General features: G+C 46.8%; 1 protein-coding gene across 9 annotated transcripts in view; it reads left to right on the forward strand.

Moving 5' to 3' along the window:
• The window catches only part of LOC138521540 (signal transducer and activator of transcription 5B), a 1,967,228-nt gene that overhangs the window by 1,312,240 nt on the left and 631,006 nt on the right, over positions 1-23,982 (forward strand). For all 9 annotated transcript variants that reach the window (XM_069634461.1, XM_069634460.1, XM_069634455.1 and 6 more), the window contains one exon: positions 10,688-10,818. In XM_069634461.1, coding sequence (XP_069490562.1) covers positions 10,688-10,818 — 131 coding nt within the window. The remainder of the gene's footprint in view (positions 1-10,687; positions 10,819-23,982) is intronic.

A 23,982-nucleotide genomic window follows, 5' to 3' on the forward strand; every position in this document is an offset into this window, starting at 1 on the left:
AGAGTGAAACCTCTGTTGAGTCATTAAAACACCTAGTGCTATCTTGCCTGAAAATGGAGGAAAATATAAAACAAGTTATGACTGAATTTACCAAGAACTACGTGGAAAGAACAAGCAAGGAGTGGTGGCTGGAACTGTTAAGAGGCAAACGAATCAGACTAACCCTAGCCCTGGTGAAACTGTTGCTAGAAATCTTCAATACAATTGATATCTTAAAATAAAAAAGATTAATTGAACTGTGAAGAATAAAATTGATGAAGATGTCTTTCGTTTCATTGGTTCTGTTTGTTTGTTCTGTTGTATTTTTTTTTACTATTTGTAAACAACTGTTCTTAATTTTATCAAACAATCAAGGCAAAAGGTTTTCATATGCCAAAACCAAATAAAGCCTAAAAAAATAGTGTTTGTAAGTTGTTTTAGTAAACCTATCCGACCCTCGGAAATAGGATACTACAACCACTCGTGTTGTCCTCCTCCTCCCAGTACTTGGTTGGGGTTGATATGTGTCTGCTTTAATAAAATGAGGTTGTCCTCTTCTTTGTCCCAGTAGCATACTGGTGGATTTTGGGGAATCTTTTAGAGGAAGCACAAGGAAAGGGCTGACAAGCCTATAAAGGCTTGAGGATGCAAGGTTCCTTGTGAAATGGAAATGTGGGATGCCATGTCTCACCTAAGGACATCCTCTCCCCCCTCCCCAAGTCTCCTCCACCCAGGTGGTCCACCCTCCTATATCCACCACCAGGGTCGGGATCAAAAACCAATGGCCTTTCCCTCGCCACCTGAGACGAGGATACCGTGGAAAGCAAAATGAGGACGCCCTCAGGTTCCTCACACCAGTGACAACCATATTGGGAGAATACGGTATCCCTGTAACACTTTGTGAGCGGTCAGAAATGAAAGCTGAACACAAATTTATGTTTTTGGTTAAAGACTTTTATTAACATAAATGGGTTGGAAAATGCCTCTCTGACCCTGCTCTAAGGGGAATGTCCCTACCAAGAACTAAGAATCTGTCTGTGTCAGTATGTCAAAATCAAAACCGTAATTGTGTCCAAAACGTTCTAGCCTGACCGTCGCACTACAAAGCAAAAAATAAGGTGAGAAGGGAAATGTCTTAACCTGGTGATTGCGAAAACTGTTCATAAATGAAAATAAAACAGGTCCAACATAAAAGTTCCCCAAGGTAATAGTAACTGGGTTCCAGAGGTTGACCCCCTTCCCCTGGGTTCTTCAATGCTGTGTATATGTCTACGTTTCTTGGTCTAACAGTTCTTTGTGTCTTTCTTGGCCCACAACAATCCTGTTAGTTACAATGTCACTTAGCTGTGTTGTGCCTTCTTTTAGAAAGCTCTTTCTGTGTTCAACAACCACAGTCTTTTCTTGGGACTTCTTGTAGATTTGCAACTGCCTGTTGTACTCCCCTGCCAGGACTTCTCATGTACTTGTACCTGCCTGGTTTACTCACCTTCCAGGACTTCTTTTTTGAATAGATAACAGTTTCTCTTTTGCATCCACAATTGCATGCATCATCCATGGTTCTGTATAACTAGCTGTCTCAACAGTTCCTTTAAGGTTCCCCCATACTGGCATCCCATGCACTCCATATGGCTCGGGGTTGAGTTTGCCATATGTCTTCTTGATTTGAAAACAATCTTCTTACTGTTTCTGTCTCTGGGGCTCTAATGTTCACAAACTGTGTTTGGCGCAGTCGCTGAAAAGCCCCAGGGTCCCCACTTTGCTTGGGCTGACTCACCGGCTCTGTGTGGCGGCTTCAGTCCTGTATGCGCTTAGATGGCGTAGCTTTGCCACCTGCTTTCCACCCCGGACTTCTTTCACCTTTCTCTCGCGGCTCCGCCTCTGCACCCTCCCTCCATTCAGGTCCCTGTAAGTGCAACGTTGCTTTCCCCAGCTGCTGAACGCCTAGGAATCTTCCCTTGGTTCCTGGCGTCCTTCTTGCACAGCATTCATTTTCCCGTTTGCTGGCGAGCCCCTAGGCTCCGCCACACAGGTTTGTGCTTTCAGTTTCCACACACCTCAGAGATGTAACATTTTCTCCCAAACAGCAGCCTCTAATAGTTTCTTTTCCATCTTTAAATTTCCCGCACCCAGGTGCCTTCTGAAATAGCACGTCATGGAGCTTGAGGCTCCTTCTGCATCGTTCCCTTCTTTCTCCTCGTCCCAGTACATAGGTGGTTGTGAGAATTGGATTCCATTGATGTTAACTGATGCAGATTATTTGGGAAATCACTTGCAATGGTGCTAAATGATAAGCCAGTTCTATATGAAGTGGAATTGGAACTGGAAAAGGTATTTTTGGAGCTTTTACTTTTTAGACCAAGGATGGAGATTTGCTGTAAAGGGTTTTGGGAAAAGGTTTCTGTATTTTCCCTAAAGAGGGGAATAGATACATGACAGTAAGGTATCAAGGGGTTTTCTTCATGGGCAAATGGGAGCTGCCATGTCTTGTCCATTGAAGCCATGACATCGGCTGTATCCTCCAATGTGATACTCCCTGACATAGCTGCCCCCATGGTCAGGATCAGGTAGCAGCTGCCTTCCTGTGGCCACATGGGAGGACGTTACTGCCAGGGAATCTGTGATGACTCCATTGGATTCATCACAACCCCCACCTTTCCTTCCCCTCCTTATTCTCCACCCCAACCCTCCTATGCCATGTATTTCTATAGTAAAACAGAAATGGAGAGTACTGAGACGAGGAAGATGACGAGTGAGATACAACTTCATAACTCAATCAGTACTGGGACGAGGAGGAGGCGCGGAGCAGTACAGAGTACCTACCAGAACCACTTTGCCCTTTCTAGCGGTTCTCGACAGCCGATTGGAAGAAGCCGAGTTAAAAGCAAAGGACGACTCATCAAAATGTCAAGCCCACCCTGGAGGAACCGCGAGATGAAGTACGCTCAGGGAAGAAGAAAGGCAGACCGGGGAGCCAATCAAGGGGAACGTCGCTGTCAAGCTGGTCCGGTGTGCAGGGACAGCGCAGCAAGCAAGATGCTCCTGGCATCCCCAAAGGTCGACAGCCGTGGAGGAACGGCTGTCCTACGGCAACAAGAAAGAAGCAGACACAGCAGAGCCTCTGGAGACGAGAGAAGGAAGCAGGGGACGGGACGACCCGAGAACCAAAAAACAACATATGCTAATAAGTGGCAGGGACAATCCGAGCGGGGCAAGTAAGCCCCTAGAGCTACATGAATGGGTCTGGGACCCTATCAAAAGTCAAGACATTCAGAAAGCCTAAACAGGTGGAAAATACCTGGCGGAACAGTGAACCAAGTTTAGCGGGGCACTGGTGGTAGCCCCAGTGGGAGTCTGGGACCCACATCCATATAAAGAGAATAATAATTGGCAGAACAGTGAACTAAGTTCAGCAGAGTACTGGCGGAAACCTGCAGTGCGAGCCTGGGACCCACACCCATCTAAAGAGAACTGTGAGAGTGATCGACACTAATGCAGCACTTGACAGGCGAGTAAGCCAAGTCTGTATGCCATGCCAAAGCTTGGGAGTGCATCCAAGCTGTTCTTCGTCGTAGTGTCTGGTGGGAAGAAACCAGGTCTGCCAACCAGGGTCAAGGACCCACCCGAGTTTGGAAACTCATCCAAACTCCTTTGTTTTTTCAACTGTGCCTGGTGAAAAGGAACCATGTCTGCCAACCAGGGTCGGGGACCTAGAGAGAGAAAAGAAGCGTGAGAAGGGCCAACTAGAGGGCAGAGGTTTCCCCAACAATTGTGGAACTTTACCAGAAGCCTGAACAAGGCCATGGAAGGGAGAAATTCCCCAATGCTTCAAGGTCTAAAGTTTCCAGAACTGTCTTTTGTCCAGGGGAAGGGTGCCAGTCCCTTTTGGGGTAGAAAAATCCTTTTTTCGTTGATAGTGTGAAGGACAGAGTTAGGATTCTGACATTGGACATTGGGACTTTTGCTTTGGACATTATGGCACTAGTTATTTCAGTTGAGGCAGGGAAACTCCTCTTAGAGTTAGGGCGAGATGGGGTTTTCTTTTCCTTTTTGCACTTGAATAAATGTTTCTAATAATCACCATGACCCCTCTGTGTCGGAGTGTTACTTCTGCACCCTTACACATATCATGTATGTAGCTGGTAGTGAGAGCTAGAGAGGGTTCCCTGGGGTATACTTGGTCTTCCTGCTGGTTTCTCTTTCCTTAGGTCACTAATCGCACAGTAATTTCCCTGACCAGGCCTCGTTCCTCATCCCACCATCTGGTCTTGCCTAGGGCCAATTGGGCCTTCCGCTAATTGCCTGCTCTTTCTTAGGGTTTGTGTTCTCTTTCCTCTTAGCCTTCATGTCGTTTCGTTACGTCATTACTCTAGCTTTCTCTCTACCATCTTTTATTTGATCTTTCCTGTCATCTCCTCTTGGTGTTTTCTTCCACCTCTTCTATTTTGGTCTCTTCCCCCCTGTCACTTCCACTCTCTGATGATGCCAACTCCTCTTTCTCCTTGTCGCACCACCACCTCCTGCGGGCTGGTTTTCACCACCTTCTCTTGTATTTCATTCTGCCGTCCCCATATTATCCCTTCTTCTTTCAACCGTCTTCCTCCTCATGTCACCTCCTCCTTTTAATTTAACTCTCACCACCTCCTCTTTTTCTCTCTGTCTGTTGTTGCCACCTTTACAAGTGGCCTGTCCACCATCTTGGGATACAATCTTTCTCCCCTGACCTTCCTAGTCGCTGAGCTCTACAATGATATGATTCCAGGCTGTGATTTAGCTGCTGAGGACACACTGGTGAAGCTTGTGGAATACTCCATTTCACTGGCCCTGCGAGGAAATAGTAACATTGTAATCCTGACACGAGAATCTTCAGCTGGGGAAGAAGAATGCTTCTGAAATTTGCCCAGAACTGTAGGGAGTTTGGAACAGGCAACATTGTGTTGCAGAACCACAAAGATCACGTGGGTCCCACAAACTCTTTGGAATTCCTTTGATGTAATGGGAAAGAAGAAGTAGTATCCACACAATTGCTCCCACTGTCTTGAGTCCGAGAAACCTTTTCCCTTAAAGCAGAAGTTTCCCTTTTTCCATTTTATACTTTTGTGTCTGCTCAGAGAGAACTTCAGGCTACCTCAGTTGAGGAGGGGGTGCAATAATCCACCTGGGTCACACAAGGAGTTTTGTGTTGGGGGGGTGGGGGGAGCAAGCTTTCAGGACTGTCCTGCTCTCCTGGGTTAGGCGTGTGAGGAATTTCTATTTCTAAGACCCCAAGACTGGCCTGTGGTCCGGCAGTGTGATTTGTTCCCTGCCTTGTGACGGGGACCATAATGAGGTGACACAGGGTTCCTTCCCATACCACACCTGGGCCCAGCATCCGCTGGGTTGGGATGGCACTCGGAACCCTGAGTCACCACTTTGCTGGACCCCAGACATGGGACTTAATAGCACACCTTAAATATCTGACCTTTTTTCGGTGATAACTGGTTCCCAAAACAACCCCTCCCTCTTTTTTTAAATTGTCTAGATTACTTCTATGACTTTTTCTGGTTTCCCACGCAAAAAGTGTTCATTTTCTTATCATGCATATTAAACTGCATGACAGTTCCTGGAAAACATAATTACAATCTCTAATTTGTGGGCACTGGTGGTGACGAAGATATTAAATACGCAATCAATGCTACAAATAAGTGGTTAATTTTTAGAAATGACAAACCTGAAGAGCACAGTCCAACTAGCTCGAGCACCTTTCGGTTTTGTCACACAATTTTGTTTTATGTTTTGTGTATTTAAAGTATATTTGGAAATCACAGAGAAGAATGTTTAGGCTGAAAATACTTTGCTTTCTGGTATTTACAGAGTTCATTTCAGTATGGGGAAAAAGATACAACCATACCTGTTTTGCTTTTTGCACAATGTATGGGTTTACATATATTTTTGTCAGGTTTTTATAATGTGGTTTGTTTGTAAACTGTTTTCAAGTAATCTGTACTCTCTGAAACCGTGAAACAGAGCATTATTTAAGCAATTTAAACCATGTCTTAACACACAATTATACCAAAGAAATTTGGTCAAGTGTCTAAGTGCAGACTGGGCTAAAATCACGGTTTTAGCTCTTAACTAAAATGTGTGAATTTGTGGGTTATATTGCTCACCCACCTGAGGGATTGTAGAGAAATAAGAAACAGATACCAGGTTAGAAATAAAGTTGTTTATTTGTGACGGTGTATATGTTTTGTTGTACATGTTCTCTGGATTTGGACAGTACCATCTGCACCCAACATGGGGCTGGATGCAACTTTCACGAAGGAAAAGAATGAGCAGGCTTCCCTTGTCCAAAGGAATGGACCAGGCAGGGGAGAGAACTGAAACAGGCAGGAACAAAGTTAAAGAATAGCAGATGCGGGCAGAGAGAGAGAAGGCAGGAAAATATGCTTACTGGGAAGCTGTGACCTTAAGCGTGCCCCTGGGGCAAAGATGATTTTGCAAAACCTGCCACATATGTGAGGTGTGAGCTGCGTGCCCGATGTAGACATGACACTCGCAGGGCCTGAGGGCATATTGGTCCACCTGGGGGCTAGGCCGGGTGGCTCTCAAAGATCATGCCCTGGGCCATGTGTGTGGGGTGGTCCTCGAACCGAGGGGCCCTGCATAGCGGAATAGCCTGTCCCTGGGACAGTTGGGGTGGGGCAGAAGAAGGAGAAACCCTAAGCTGAGTAGATATGGTGACCCGGATATCAGGACCGCCCAACCAGGAACACGGCAGCAGCAAGGGGCACGCCCCACCAACAGTAACATTGCTCTTAAAGATACTGTTGAATGGGCCCAGAAAGAACTGATGGGCCATTTGGTGAGGTTGGCTTCAGCAGCCACACCCCTGTATAAAATAAATATATATATATGTGTATATATGTATTTGCTGATGTGGTTTAGTTATATATATATATATATATATATATATGTGTATGTATGTACTAAGAGAGGGGTATGGTTAGAAACTCAGCGGGTACCCCATCTCCTGTTGTTTAGGATAGGGAGTAACATCTTTTCTTGCTTGCAGGTTGCCTAGCACACCTCCTGTTGCTGCTGGTGTTGGGCATAAGGAGTAGAGAGTGGTCCCATCATGGCCTAGAGGAAATGGCCAAACCGCCAGGGCAAGTAAAACTAGGGCTAAACACTTAGGGCTCAGTAGAATTAAATGATTTGCCTATCTGCCAAGTTGTCACCAACTATGGGTTTTGCTTGGAAAGTTGGAGAGTCAGGAAGTCAGTTATGGTTTTTGTGGTGAGGGGAGAAATTATGGGATGGAGAGCCAGGATGTCTGGCATGAGTCTTAACCTGGCTCTGCCCCGGTTTGGATCTTAAAAGCAAGCCAGTCACCTGGCTCAGGTGTGGATCGACTCTACCCAAGGATCCTTAAGCTGCCCCACCGCTAGTGGAGATGTGCATGAGCTAGGTCATGCATGCTTGGAACCAGATATAAAGAGCTCTCAAGTTTCCCCTGGCCATGCACGAGAAGGCCATCCAGCCATGTTGTTGCTTATGAATTTGGGACTTGTAGTGTTTTCTTTCCTATTGTAAAAGTAGGAAAACTACAAGCCTCAGAATTCCAAGAAGAAATCACTTGATAGCCTTCTCACATATGCAAGAGGAAGCATGTGAGCTCCGAGTATACGTACCTTTAGTACCAGTGCCCAGTCCCTGTGTAAGGAAGTAACTTAACCACCGACAATACAATGGTGAGTTACCCAGAAAGTGGCACCATGTTGACATTCTCAATGATGCAGCAGCTCTATGTGGTCACGTCCACAAACAAAGTGTAAATGACAGAATCCAAAATGGCTGACCTGGTTTATAGCAACCGACCTTCCACTATCATTTGACAAGTGCCAGAAAACGGGATGATGAGAAAAGGACAGAGCTCAAATAGAACCAATGTCATTTAATAGAAAGTGTAGGAAAGCTCCTTACTCATCACACGAGAGAAAGAGCAAGAGTTTTAAAAAGAACAGGATTGTTGAAGGCGAATCAGTAGCTTTCTGGAGCAGGAGGAGTTGTAGAGAGGCTTATGTTGACCACATCTGTGAGGCTGATGCTGGTAGACCATTCAGAGAATACTGAGCAGGGCATCAAACCTGCTAAACCCTGAAAATCTTTTTGTAACCTCAGAGGCCCCAAGTACCATGAAAACAGAGTGGTTTTGATATTTTAGAAATCATCTCGATCCTAAGAGGGATGCTAGTCCAGGAAGAAGTGTGCAATCTAAGAGCGATGTTCAGATGTTCATAAGTACCCTAAAGCCTGAGAAAGGTGCTAAGAAACCACAAAGTATATGAACCTAAAAAGAACAGACTAGCAAGACTTGGAAAGATAATGAAAAACCAAACTGAGACGGGCAATGTCTAGCAAGGAGTTGTGACGAATCCAGGGAGTTTGTCCCTTTTCCCCAAGGGAGAGCCATCCACTTTGGAACTAGGGAGGTGAGCCTGCTACGCAATACCCTCACTAGGGGACAGGGCAAGCAGGATCCCACTGGGGTTGACCTCCCACTGGGGACAAGGACTGCCCAAGAAGGGATTCCAGGTCCACTCGCCAGAGTTGCCAAAGCTCCAGAAGAGCACCGCCGCTGGGACAGAGGTATGCGACCTCACATCAAAGGTGAGCAGTGAAGCCACAGCAAAGCCCAAACCGGGCCAAGCATCGGCATAATCCACGATGGGGCAAACAAGCTTAAAAAAAGCCCACACAGGACTAATTTCCAGAATCTCACAAAGGAGAGAAGAGACGGACAAAAAGAAGGCTGACAATGCTACAAGCCCTAATTGGGCTGAGAGCCCAACTACAGGAGGGGTCAAGAAACGTAAGGTGGCATACCAGGCTGAGCAGACCCATAGCCTATGCAGGGCTGAGCACACAAATACCCCGGGAGGGATCAAGAAAAGCAAGCCAACACATTGAGATAAGCAGGCCCATGGCCCAGATCCAGCTAACCACACAAATAACCCATGAAGGGTTGAGAGAAACAGGTGATCAAACAGGGCTCAACAGGCTCATAGCCCATCCATGCATGTCTGTACATATGAATCAGAAGGTGACAAAAGAATAAAGGTAACCAGTAGGCCTGAGCAGGCCAGTAGCCCACTTAGGGCTGAAGAACCAGTTATCCCATGAGAGAGTGTAAGAAATGAAGCATCAACCAGCACCAACCAAGTCCAAAGCCTACCCGAGGCTGGGAACGTCCTTTCTTTAACAAGGACTAAGTGAGAACTTTGTCATAATTGTGAATACCGACCTATCCAGGTCCGGAGATCTCCCAGGAGAAGGGATAAAGCGAAGACTGTTTTTGAACACTTGACAAGGACCTTGTTGTAATTCTAAATGGAAAGCTGGGTGACATTTTTGTATTGAAACTTGGACATTCAATCCTGGACTTGATAGTATCAGGAGAACTCTTTATTTGTATACTGCACCGAAAGCCCACAGGCATCAGGGCGCAACAATTACACATTAGGTACAAAGAAACAAAGACAGGACAGTCGGATCTGGTGGGGGAATTTCAGGGGGTTTTTACCTCATTAATTGAAGAGGTGGGTTTTGATACTTTTGCGGAAAGACTTTGAGCTTGCCTTCGAGTCTAAGAGCGGAAGATAACGAGTTCCACAGGCTAGCTGCTTTTACTGGAAAGGATCGTCCTAGGCCATTAGCTTGTTTGAAAGCTGGGAAAGACACCTGCATTTGATAGGAAGAGCGCAATGTTCTCATGGGGCTGATAAATGCATCTGCATTAAGTGATGCCTCAAACTGAACGCCTAAGGTTTTCACTTTGTTTTGTACTTGGGTGATGCTATTTCCAATGTGAAACTTTTATACTTCGTTCTTGGTTTCTCCATGGCCTGCTGGGATTCAAAGGTAAGCAGCTCAGTTTTACTGCCGTTCAGGCATAGACAGTTTTTAGACATCCATAATTCAATCTTTTCATATACATTAGCTAAGATGGCGCAATCAGAGCTGTAATTACCACTAATTTCCAGAATCAACTGGGTGTCGTCGGCGTAGTTTGTGAATAACACCCCTAGGTCCTCCAGAAGTGAGCATAGTGACATGATGTACAGATAGAACATAACGGGCGACAGACCCGCTTCCTGCGGGACCCCACATGCGATTAGAGACGGTTATGAAGAAGCAGGTCCCCACTGAATTCTCGACTCAGTTTTGCAAGAAAGGAATGGAACCAATCGACACCCTCTTCGAGCAGTGTCCAAGATGGGATTAAGAGTGTAATAGGCGTTTGTTGTCTCCCAAATCGAAGGCTGCTGATAGGTCTAACAAGACCAACAACCCAAATTTCCCCTCGTCCATGATTTCCAGCATGTGAGACTGTAAATCTGCGAGAGCTGTCTCAGTAATATAAGGTGGTCGAAATCTTGATTGTCTTAATTTTGTTTTTTGCAGTTGGGAATGGCTTTCAAGCAAATAATATATTTATCAAATTACCTTCCAATTCATTAATTACTGTCCCTCTATTTTCACCCACCTACTGCACATTTTATCTGAAAGAATGTGCTTTGCAGTAATTCATTTTGTTGTTGTTGTACTATTTTCAGTTTTTATATTGAAACATGTATTGCTTTGCATTTTGTGCTAAAAGATGATTTGATGTAAAATTAGGTTTTGCATTGCATCTAAAATGAAATGGCCTATTTTTTGTTTCCTGCAGCCCAATTTTCCCAGCTGCCCCAGCTGAGTCCTCAGGAACGCGTGTCAAGAGAAGCAACCTTGCAGCAGAGGCAGGCGTCTTTGGAGGCCTGGTTACAGAGGGAAGCACAGACACTACAGCAGTACAGACTGGTAAATGAGACTGTTTCTTTTGTCATAAAGACCTTATTTGACACGTGTAGATTTTATTTGTGCAGGTGTTCAATTATTGGTCTTTTTTGTAATTGCATACCACCACTGAAGATCCCAACAAACTATCATCCCAATAATGTTTTGAAACCCACGTGTTCGCAATTAAGAACATTGCTTCATTCAGGAAAGGTTTGTACAGGGGAATATTATTTCTATGACATTAGCGCAAGCTTCTCAACTATAGAACAACCACCCCTGAGCCTCTGGTTAATTCTTTCCAAATGATATTTGTGAAACAGCCCAGACACTGACATTCCTAAAGTAACTGTCTAAAACACCATGAGGCTTTTCATACGTTGGTCATTAGTTCAATAGATTCCATACTGCAAAACATCAGACCTGATTTGAATTGCAAGTGAGAGACATACATACTACTCCAGTGCAATGCTCACATTCCAATCTGGTAGTCCTTCCCATTGCACTTCTGTCCACATCCTAGCGTTCCCATGTGTGGAAAAGATGCAGTGGTATCATGTGGCAAGTAACCTGGTTGCTACCACAGAATTTGTATTTGGACAATTTGTTTTTGCCTCCTTCTCTGGATCTAACGTAATCTGAAGTGGTTGTTTATTGTGCACTTCTGCCATTTTGGCATCCCTGTGTTTCATGGTTCTGGAAAGAAAAAGGAGCAATGGGAGGATTAGTGTGATCAGTACATAGGCAGGTACGAAACCAGAGGTGCCCTGGTCCAATTTACTCATATGGTTTTGCTAAATGTGGTAATGATGCTCAGATATTTACTATCCGGAGGGGAGGCCCCAAGATCTATTGGCTTCCAAGGAGGGTATAACCAGGCGAGCCACTGGTCTGAGAGTATGAGTTGGGAGGTGGTGGGTGTGTGAAAGAGCTAAAGAAGTTGTGAACATTCAGCTATGCCCAACTGGCTCTGCAGTGGTTGGTTAAAGTGATAGGGCGATGTTAGCAGGTTCAAGGCTGCAATTTGCTTGGGGATCCTTGTCTGAAATGTAGAGGGGCTAGTGGATAGAAAGTTGAGCAGGATACTTGGTTTTGGCAAGGTTATTAGGGATGCTTCTTGTGGAGTCATGTTTGGACTGAATAAGCTGAACCGACTGGTATTGTTAAGTCTGTTTTTATGAGGAGTCCTGTTGTTGTTATGACCATGATGGTTTCATCTTTGAGGGTGGGAGTCCATGCTGGTTAGAGTTTTGGTTTCATGAATAGCCAGGTTTTGAGGAATTTATGAAGGCCAGGTTGTAGTCTTTTTTTGCAGAGTTGCCTGGGTATTGTCTTCCATTATTTGGATGTGCTAAAACTTTATTTTTAAACCATGAGCAGAATGATCAGTGGCGTTTTAATTTTGAGGGACATATGAGGGTTAAGCTTGTAAAATTTCTAGGCTCAAAAAGTACGATTTATTTGGTTGGGAGATACCGCTGAGCTTATGAATACGAACAGCATCATACAGGGTCCCTTTACCATAATTCGGATAGCTTAATTAAATCTTCTCTGGCTCTCCCTTATGCAGTCGTGCCATTGGATTGAAGTTTTATTGTTCCCTACAGCTTTATTTCTTCCTCAAGCATCCTGAAGCCCAGCATCCCTGCCACCTCTATTCAGCTATTCGCAAAGGGCGCCAACTCACAGAATCCGATCTGCTCTTGAGCGGAATATCAATCTGCCACCGTTGCTGAGGCCAGGTGCCACTGTCAAACTATATATTCACAAGATTTTCCAATCTAGTGTATATTTTGCCTTGACCGTTATGACAAGGTAAGTTATATGACCTTTCACAGGAGGAGAGGAACCCCTCTGAGCCTGGGGTAGAAGGCCTACCAGGGTGGGAGCGTGAGCCAGTCTTACATCACAGGAGGAAGTTGTGTTACGCTCACCTGGTATCCACGGGAGCGCCACACAGCACCGGATGAGAGGCTGAGCACTATCCTGGACCCCTTCTGCTTGTTTGTGTGTTGGCTGGTGGACTGATCCTATGACAGGAGAATGGAGGTTAGGTATCAAGTCTGTGATAGGGGCCCCCACCTCCCACCGATCAATCCCCTTCCCTTGGAGATTCTGCCTCACCTTGTTTCCTTGTATGTTGAGCTCTTCGTCCTGCGTCTCTGCGCAGGGGCGCGTGATAGTTGAGGGCTGTCTGAGGGCCTAGTTGCTTCACTGGTCCTGTGCCCTTTGTGTCGGGTCCAGTCCGGCTGCGACACCAACTCTGTTTATCTGCTTATAATGTTCAGGTAAGTCTTTTTATTTCAGTTCCTCCACCTGTCTTTTCAATGTTGAATTAAGTCTCTTTCTGTCTTCCACCGGTGGTGTTGATGGCGGAGCTGCTGCGCCGGATGATAATGCTGTGCTAAGTGGTTTAGCACAAAGAGCAGCGTCGCTTAATGGACTTAGGGCCTCATTCCGAGTACGGCGCTAACCAATGGCGCTATTAACGCCTTGGTTGACGCCGTACCCGGACCGGCAGCGCCTTGGTGGATGGCGGAATTACCGCCCCATTCCAAGGTTGGCGGGGCGGTAATTCCCCATTCACCAAGGCTCTTCCCCATTCCCAAATGAGCCCCCATAGGGCTCAATGGGAATGGGGAAGATGCAAATAACGGTGACCGTTCATTACGGTCACCATTATTGGCTTGGAGGCCCCTTTGCGCCCTCGACTTTAACACCTGCTCAAAGCAGGCGTTAAGGGCGAGGGCGCAAAGGGAACTCGGAGTATGGCGGTAAGGGATCACCGCCACCGGTCTCGTTACCGGTGGCCGCTATCCCTTAACGCCATACTCGGAATGAGGCCTATAGTTGCTAACCTGCCTTTTCTCCCTTTCTCTCCTCAGGATGCAGTGCGCTGACGAACCGGAGTGAAGAACCCAACGTCCGGTTATTCAGGTGAGTGGATTCGGGTGTCTTTAGCAAGTTACCTTTGCAGGAAGCGTCACGCTATGTAGAACCCGTTGCTTGCTGAGTGCGGGTTATTAATCTGTTGTCCTTTTGTTTTGCAGTCGTGGAGCGCTCCAGAGATGTAGAAACCATAGAGCGCTGATGGAAGTGCGTAGAAACGTAGGAACCGCTACTCACAGATATGCGTTTGTTGGTAATGCTGTTCTTTGTTCTTGCAGGCAGTGAAGCACTCCGGGGATGGTGAGACCGCCGAGTGCTGAGGAAGTGCGGATGGATCACAGGTAAGCTTCCTTTAATGCTGTTATTGTTCTTGCAGGTTCCCGATGGGATCAAGGTCGAAGACTCCAGAGAAAGGCCTCCAGATGAAGCTGAGGTGCTGGAGCTGGACACAGTGAGCGCTACGCTGCAGGAGTGCAGAATAACGCTAAGCGTGAATCCTAGTTTGGGTGTGGCTTATATAGCCAGCAGATCGACCACACACAAAACACTAGACTGCCAAGTTCAGTTCTTGGGCTGAGTTGGAATAAGGACCTCCATGTTGGATCAAGGTCCCAAGTGTGGTGTTTGCTTCAGTTTGAATAATGAGCCTGGCGCCAAAGGCACCAGGACCGACTCCATGTCCTGTGCTGATGGGTCTTTAAGACCCATGGAGTCTTTTGTGGGGTGGGGGGGTTGACTTACTGCTGTCAAGGGGCTGTTGTCTCCGAGGTGGTGATGGGTAGGGATCGTGACAGTTGGCCATTAAACGGGCCCCAATTCCTGTCCCCCTCCCCAAGTGCTGGCTTATATATGTGCAGTAACAACTTGCATCCCCACCATACCCCTTCAAGAAAATGCTGGCCAAGTTTTCTTTCCTAGAGCCAAAGGTGAGGCAGCAGCCGTATGGAGAGACCACCCGCAGGAGTGCAACCCTTCAGCACCCTGCGCTACCATTCTGCAGCCATCTGAGCCACAGAGCCAATAGTAAGAAAGAAAGCCAAAGTAAGAAGAATGTGAGAGCTTGGAGACTGCCCGAGCTGCGACACACCTCTACTCAGCTAGCACACACAGTGGCCAAACCGCTGCACCAGATATATTCCACCAAGGACTTCTCACGTAGTGGCAGTAAATCTTCACTTACCTTGGAGGTGACAGCACCACTGCCCCATTAAACGAACCGGGGCACTTTGCATTGCGGGCCATCATTGTTACAGCATGGCAGCCCCATGCAGAGAAAAAGGAGCGAGGCTTAACCCACATGATTGTAACATCTCTTGGGCAGAGAACACAGAACTAGATTGACCAGGGCCAGTTACAAATGTGAGAAGTAGAGGAAAGATACAGGGGGCAAAAACAAACAGTTGTGGGTTGTTCAGGTGATTTCACAGAAGGAGGTGGCAGACCAAGAGAACAGCAGGGAGGAAAGACGATGGATTGGAATGTGGAGGCGAATTGGAGAAAAGGTGAGGTATTGGTTGTTGAGAACAAGTAGTACTGTGTGCTGAATGTCTGTGAACAGGTAGTGAGAGAGTGCATTAGAGGGAGTTTAGAGAGTGTGTGAAAAGTGAGTGCTAGAGTGAAAGAAAAGTGACTTTGAAGAGGGTGGGATGGATGGGCTGGGCTGGTGGCAGTAGTAGTAGTAATGTGGAAGAGGGAGTATAACTGTGGAGAAGGGAGTATTATTGTGGAGGAGGAGCGAGAACTCTGAAAGGGGTGGAGGCAGTTGAAGGAGGGAGAGGGAGACATTGAAGGGGCAGAGGAGGAAGACTTAGGGAGAAGAGGGAGATAAGGTGGGTAGCGTTGGGCACAGGGGAGTAGCAAGAGAGCAGCAGTCAGGCAGGGAGCAGAACATCTGGGTGTGAGAGGAAGGAGACCGAATCGGGAAGTGTGTCTGAAAGCCAGCCTCTAATCCTTTTAGACACTAATGACATTGATAGTATAGGAATATTGTAGCCATTCCTGGAGGGAGTTTAGATAGAGAAGGTGACTGCCTTTCAGTTACCCCAGACAACTATTTGGAACTTGGATCATAGGGGTTAATAAATGCTATCTGCTAACCTAGGGACTAGGGACTCATGTGCTTGGGGGAGGTGGGATGCTGCATTCAGATGAGAGAGGCCATAGCTCCCAGCCAAAGAAATTTGTAAAAACCCTTGAACTGTCTCTGGTAGTTGGAGTGTTCTTTGAGCCATATGTGGCACTGCTGACTCTTAGGTTCCTGATCTATACAAACCTCTGGAGCCAGCGTCAGAGTCCACATGACTGAACTTACCATGCCCCTTTTCCTTTCAGCTGATTTCATTGAAAAATGATCACTGTGGGCTCTGATATTTTCCCAGGAATGCTTTTTACGAGTCACATCTTCGGTTAGAGCTGCAATCCCAAAACGAAATGAATTGCAAATGGATTGCTACCAACAAAGGGGATATTTTGACGGAAAGGTCTTGGTGATGATATAATCAGTGAGAATGAAGCCTGGGTTTTTCAGTATAAATCGTTTATGTATCTGCATGCTTTGTGCAGTCCACGATCTACTGGGTTGGTTTGGAACATACCAACAAAACGCAACAGAAAAACGTGCACACAGAAAACTATAGCACCTCCCACGCTAGCCAGCCACGCCAGGGACTCTGGCCTCGGGCCAACCACACCCGAGCACTACCTGCCCACACAAGGGCAACACCTGCTCATCACAAGCAGACACCAAACCTACATTCACATCCATCAAAATCCTAACCACCTTCAACCAGGGTCTGCCACACACCAGCACTGCCACTGCTGGGCACCACCTTGCTCAAGAAATCAGAGCAACCCACAATACACAACCAAATTCCTGTCATGCACCCAACTACAAAACCAGTCCTGAGAACACCACACGACCAACATACTCACACCAGAAAACCTCAACCAACTCCCGACCACAGTTTAACCTCAACCAAGACACCCACATCATCTCCATAGGGGAAACACAAAAGCAAGAAAGGACATATAAAAGTCACTAACTAAACAAAGAACACCCTGAACACAGCATCACTGCAAGGAAGTGGCATGCTTGAAACACGCACTCAGGATACCCATGTAACGTGTAGCTCCTCCAGCCACCTAAACACAGGTTAGCTACTCCCATGTTCAGGCAACCCTCAAAATCATAAAAGATGTAATTATTCAACTACTCCTACTCAACTCTAGTGCACTAACCACAGAACACCTACTAATATCTGGTGTCTGAGTCTCCCACAGCAAAAACTACAATACACCTACTCATACCTGGTGTAAGAACGTCCTACCTAAAGCATCTACAAGACACCTACTCCTTTCTGCTGTCTGAACATCCTACTACAACTCCAAAACACCCAACTGCGTCAATACCTCACACAACAACTACAATACACCTACACATATCTGGGGTAAGAACGTCCTACCAAAAGTAACTACAAGACACCTACCCATTACTCGTGTCCTAGCGTCCTACTACAACTCCTAAACGCCCAAAACTACTGGTGCACAACAACGTCAACTACTATTGGTGCTACGCATACACACATACATCAGAACATCACCACAGGTGCCACACAACAGCACCAACACAACACAACTGTACTACGGGTGCTTCTCCAACAGCAGCAAAAACCAGAACACTCCTTGTCCACAACTTCACACCAAAACATCAGCTCTCCACGAGCAATGTGCACACCTTACATCCACAACAGAATCCTCCACAACATCCACGCCACACCAAGTGATTCACTGCGCCAACAAACACAACAAGCTCACACCACTTCAACACTCCTTCACGGTTTATAGTCATAATGTAGAAAAAAAAAATTCGACTTACAAAAATGTAGGAAAAAAAATGTAGAAAACAATAATGTCGAAAACCTATACATATAATGAAAAGTCAATTTTTAGAAAAAAAAATGTCAATTAGCACTATCAATAAATACATAAACAAGAAGAGTATCATTTACTAGGGGGGGTCCCCCCCAACCCCCCTCACCCAACACCCCCCAGCCACCCCACCACCCTCTCAGCCCTTATGCTCAACACATTTTAATTATATATATATTTATTTTATTTTTTTTTCAAAAAATTCGAAAAAATGTAGAAAAAATTCGACATTGTTTTTTGACATTATTGTTTTCTAAAAAAAATTTCGACATTTTGACTGTCGACATTATTGCATTCTACATTATGACTGACCACCTCCTGCACATGTACACAAGATCGAAACACACCTACATCCATGCAACAGTGGTGGTGATCAGGCACCACTGTTGAAAACAGTAAGGAAATTATGAAAACTATTAAAAACATTTCTCTACATAGCGTACAGTATACCTCCAACCCATCTTGTAAACATAAGTGATATAAAAACACATTTTCTACAAAAAATACAATCAAAATTGCTGACGGTGTACATAAATCCGCTTAAAAATGCATAATAAAATCATAAACACCATACATATAAATAAAGCATCCACTCAACACCAACACAGTATTGAATACAACAAACCACCACACAATCCCATACCAAATAAGCATGTAATACCTTTCATTCACTACAAATTGAATGACAACTTCATTTTCATTGGCATAGCTACCGAAAAACACATTTCAAATCACTTGGTATTACTAACATGTGCACTCATTAATAAGTATATCCTAAAATGTCCCTAACTGCCTAGTAAGGTAGGATTTTCATAGTAATGGTAAATCCTCCTGACCTCTATCAACCCCAGAAGTGTGTGCTTTACTGGTGGATTATTTTTCCTTATACCTCTGTGAGTGGGAACCTTTTTCCATACTCACAGAATCTTTTCCTCTTTTTATGGGTGTAATTTTTTAGACTCTCCATAGTGTTTTTTAAAAGTTATCCTCCTTGTCAACTTTTTGGCAATAAGTGCCCGTTGTTGCTGGGTTGCCATAGAGGCTACACTTTCAACTTTTTCTGGCTAACCTTGAGAGAACTACAAGTTACCAAGGGTGGAAAGGATCTTTGGATCACTTTTGCATTTTATTTGGTGAAACCAGCACACCCCACCTTATGTGGAGTGCTGGGGAGATACAATGGGCCTCATTATAACCATGCACGGTTGTTGCAGGACCGGCACAGAACTACTCTGCGGAACAGCACTCGCCCGCAGAGTTTCTTGGAAGACCGGCACCGTTATGAACAGTGCCGGTGCTTCCGTGGCCCTCATTCCCATTGAGTCCGATAGGACTCAATGGGGATTTACAATTACTGGCGCCTGACTTCCCGGAACGCTGGGTTTGTAATCCCCCAGTGTTACTGGCAAGCCAGGCACTGGTAAATCTTGCAAGTCTGGCAGCAACCCGCCGGTAGCACTGGCAGCGTTACAGCCAGACTTGTAATGAGGCCCACTGTATCCGTTTTCACACTAAAACTGTAACAATTCTGTTACAGGGACAAGCTTACCTTTAATGGCTGGTGGCAGTGATACCTTTTACTAATTCGGTGCACTTTACCGCAGGCTGTGTTCACAGCTGCAGTAAAGGCACCCAAGGGTGCGCATTTACTAAAATGGCCCCTGTCTTGTTTTTTCGCCATTTTAGTGTTCCTTGTCCTTCCTTCCTTCTTCCTTCCCCTGACATCCAGGGCGGGAAATTCCTTTGTGTGATTTTTATCTTCGGGCGGAGTCCCTTGGGCTCCCCGCCCAGGCTCCAGTCTGTCTGTGAAGGCAGGAAGCAAGGGAGGAGTCCACAACTCCACAGCCCTTTGTCTTCCTCCTTGCCTGAATCGGGACAAATCCCAGTGGGGGGGGGGGGGCTGACTGTCCTGATTAGACAACCAGACTGCCCCTTGTTGTAAAATGCAGGGAGAGAATACAGAAGTTGTGCTGTAGTTCCTGTTAAATACTCCGAACCTGGAAGCTGAAGACAAGTTGACCACTAGAACTAATACCAAAGAGGATGATGAAGTGATGAAGGAAAAGCGGCTGAGATAATTTCCAGCGACCAGAGAGCCTGCTGTGTAAACTGCTGTAGCCTTTCCTTCCAATCGACCTGGGGACTCCAAAAACGAGGACCCACACTCAGTGCCTGGTGGGACCCACTAGACTTGGGAAGACCCGCATTTTGAGCCATCCCACGCCATGCTGCAACCTTGCAGGGCTGCAGTACCCCAATACTCTGGGAACTCGAGCTATTGTGCGGTGCACAGTCTTCCGAATTCCGAGTCTCGCTGAGCAGGCAGAACACAGTCTCCCACGGGTGGGAAGTAGCTCAGGAAGTCCTTTAGGAGATCTTTTCCCTTTGGGGAACCTCTCAAGTGGATCTGTTCGCAACCAGTGCCAACAGGAAGTGCAAACTATACTGCTCAAGGGAATTTCGCCCGAGGGGAACTCTAGGAGAGACGCCTTTGTGGTGGGTGGGAGTTTCCACTTCTGTACACATTTCAAGTCCCACTGTGGGTTCTCAACTTGGTTTTAAACTTTCTGATGGGTGCTCCTTTCCAGCCTCTATATTCTTGTCCATTAATACTTATTCCTTTGAAAACTGTTCTTAGTGGCAATAACATCAGCCCGAACGGTGAGTGAGCTATAGGCTTTATCCTGCAAGCCTCCTCATACTGTTTTTAATAAAGACAGCGTGGTACTAAAGGTGAAGCCTAACTTTCTCCCCAAGGTTGTTTCTGAGTTTCATGTTACCACATCTGGAGAAAGTGGAAGAAAGGCTTCATAGACTCGACCCTAGGCATGCACTGAGCTTACATTTCCAGATTGGCAAAACGGTGGCAGAATGACCAGTTATTCGTGGGCTATTCAGGTCACAAATTGTGTCTAGCCATCACCAAGCAAACTATTTCCAGATGGATTATTTTAACTATGTCGGAATGTTACAGACTAGCCGGTAAAGACCCTACAGAACATCTAAGAGCTCAGTCGACCAGGGGTGTTGCAACTTCGTCTGCTTTGCAGAGGGGAGTTCCGATAAAGGATATATGTGCAGCTGCCACATGGTAGTCTGTGCACACCTTTACTAAATACTACAGTCTAGACTCCTCCATGAGCCAAGATTCTGCTTTTGGAAAAGCAGTATTGCACTCTGTGCATACGTGATCACATTAAATTTTACTCCCTCCTCCAAATTATGTAACCTGCTTTGGGAGTGTATCAAAGATAGGGAAAACTGGGAGGACACAATCCATTTGAAGAACAAGTTACTTACTCATGGTAACGTTCATTCGACTGGATGTTCCTCCCACGTATTCCTTATCGCCCCTCCCATCCTACCCTTCAGTAAAACGTCTCTTCCGGTTGCAGTCTACGTTCTCTCAAGGGGTGTAACCGTCAACCACAAGTTAGTACTCCACTCGTCAAAACAGAACTGAGGCCAACGGGCACTGCGTGTGCTACTTATACCTGCGATGACGTCGAGACTGAGGCTTCCGAGGGGCATCGACACACAGCGGCCTCTACTGATTATCATTCGATAACTTCTGTGTGTCCTGTCATAGTCTGGACAGGTTCAGGAATTTGCTGTGTATCTGTGCCCCTTGAGGTGAATGCTGTTTAAGTGTATTTGTATTACGAATTGTGAGGTATGGAGTAGCTTTCTCAGTGATTGTGCCGATTATTCTAGTAACTCCCTTTTGTTCCTCTCGGGCTTGGTTCCTGGTGAAATGATAGTGGATTAGTCATTTTTCTTCGATATCCAGAGGGGGAGGGACACACGCACATGCACACGCTCACGCTCTCACACACACGCTCTCTCTCTCACACACACGCTCTCTCTCTCTCACACACACGCTCTCTCTCTCACACTCACGCACGCTCTCTCTCACACTCACACACGCTCTCTCTCACACACGCTCTCTCTCACACTCACACACGCTCTCCCTCACACTCACACACACTCTCTCACTCACACGCTCTCTCTCACACTCACACGCTCTCTCTCACACTCACACACGCTCTCTCTCACACTCACACACGCTCTCTCTCACACTCACACACGCTCTCTCTCACACTCACACACGCTCTCTCTCACACTCACACACACTCTCTCTCACACACACGCTCTCTCTCACACTCACACACGCTCTCTCACACACACACGCTCTCTCTCACACTCACACACGCTCTCTCTCACACTCACACACGCTCTCTCTCACACACACACGCTCTCACTCACACACGCTCTCACACTCACACACTCTCACACGCTCTCTCACACACGCTCTCTCACACTCGCACACGCTCTCTCTCACACTCGCACACGCTCTCTCACACTCACGCTCTCTCTCACACGCTCTCTCACACACACACGCTCTCTCTCTCATACATGCTCTCTCTCACTCACACACGCTCTCTCACTCACACACGCTCTCTCTCACACTCACACACGCTCTCTCACACTCACACTCTCACACACTCTCTCACACACACTCACACTCTCTCTCACTCACACTCTCTCACACTCTCTCTCACTCACACTCACACTCTCTCACACACACTCTCACACTCACTCACACACTCTCTCTCACACTCTCTCTCTCACTCACACACTCTCTCTCTCACACTCTCTAGCATTGGATCTTTCATGGATTCACATGCTGTGAATATTTCCTGTCGCCAGGCTGGTAAAACCTCGGTAACTTTAACATAGCGTTTTCGTATGAAAAACTTCGACACTGAATGTCCTATCGACGTCTTTTGGGTGCTTTAGGCTACACTAATAGGACGTCTGGTATAAATAGCCCCACCCTGCTACTTACCTTCAGATTTCAACCGTCTCCAAACTGTTGAGATCAACACGTGTTTGCTCTTGAGTGAATTACTCTTCGTGTTCTGCACATGCTTTCGCTGTTCGGAATAAGTTCTGGCCCATCATGTCATCTGTGGTCTGTGGGCCCGAAGAAATCGTTGTTTAGGCCGGGCGAGACCCGCGGCCTAAAGAATGTCTACGAAGGGGATGGCCATGCAGATTGTCTGTATTGTCTGTATCCCATTCATTCCGCGGACAACTGTGTAATTTGTCAAGGCTTTTCACAGAAGACGCTGAAGGACCGCAACCGGCGGTTGATTTGTTGGCTCAACAAAGGTACTTACCTGGGTTCAGAGGTTGGTTCGGCCTCCTCTGCAAGTCCTCTGCGACGGTGGTGAGGGGGTCGTCTTCACACCAAAGGGCGCAGTCAGCGGAACACCCCTCTAAGAAGCAGTGCACAGGTGTGCCAACGTCAGAGGTGGGGAGAGGCGGTGAGGCCTCGGGTTCCAGGTCGGGCCATCAGAGTAAAAGGTCGGGTGGCCCCGCTCTGGACAAGTCAGAAGGAACACACACTTCAAGGGATGTTTGTGCTAGTCTGGAGCAGTCAGTGCCGCTGTCGCACAAGTCCTCAACAGCGGAGAAGGAGAAATCGAAGTCCCGGCTGTCTTCTTTATCGACGAAGCACTCGTCGTCGAAGGACCTCTATAGGTCTTCCTCAGGCCGGGAGTCTTCGAAACATTGTTCCAGCTCCACGTCCAAGAATTCACTGGAGAAGACCAGACCGGTGGTGGCCTTATTTCCGTCGCAGAGGGGTTCACCTACGGAAGTCCCTCCGTTGACCGTGGTTGTGCTGCCTTCCATCCTTCATGGCAAGTAGTGACGTCAGCTCTGTTGACTGGACTGGATGCCTTGTCAATGACCGAGGCGGCTGACGTTCCGCTGTTGCAGTCCTCGGCTCTGCTGGGTCCAGATGGTGTTTTCTGAGGGCTACGGAAGTGCTGTGGTAGTCGGGGACGGCCTTTGGGCCTTTGCTCCCGTTGAAAATTCTTCAGCAGGACCCCACGACATATACTTTGGACTCGAGTCTGGAAGAAGAAAATGAGCCGTTGTTCGAGCCATCTGCGTTGGAACTTCAGTCGGCAATGCTGTCTACGTCGGAGGGCATGGGGGCTGTCCTGCCCCAGTATCGCTTGGTGAATCTGCACTCACTGCTGTCCATGCCAGTACTGACCACGCTACAGTTGCTGTTTGGACAGTTGGATGCACGGATGCCAGCCACCCTGAGCCCGTTGGCTGCGGTGGATCAAGTGGTGACCATTGTGCCACGACAGAAGGGGGGGTGGGTGTCCCTCGCCCAAGTCTCCCGACAGTCGCCTCCGGTTTGGTCGCCATTGCCATCGCCGGTAGGTTTCACTCCTCCCAGCGGACATCCAGAGGAAGGGGAGCTGGTGGATCTGTATCCTGATAGTGGTCCTCGTGACACGCTGTTGTCGCCCGGGAGGGCGCATACCTGGGATACAGACCCTGAAGTGG

The sequence above is a fragment of the Ambystoma mexicanum genome, chromosome 13 (genome assembly GCF_040938575.1).
Source record: "Ambystoma mexicanum isolate Mex_15411 chromosome 13, UKY_AmexF1_1, whole genome shotgun sequence".
Classification (NCBI taxonomy): domain Eukaryota; kingdom Metazoa; phylum Chordata; class Amphibia; order Caudata; family Ambystomatidae; genus Ambystoma; species Ambystoma mexicanum.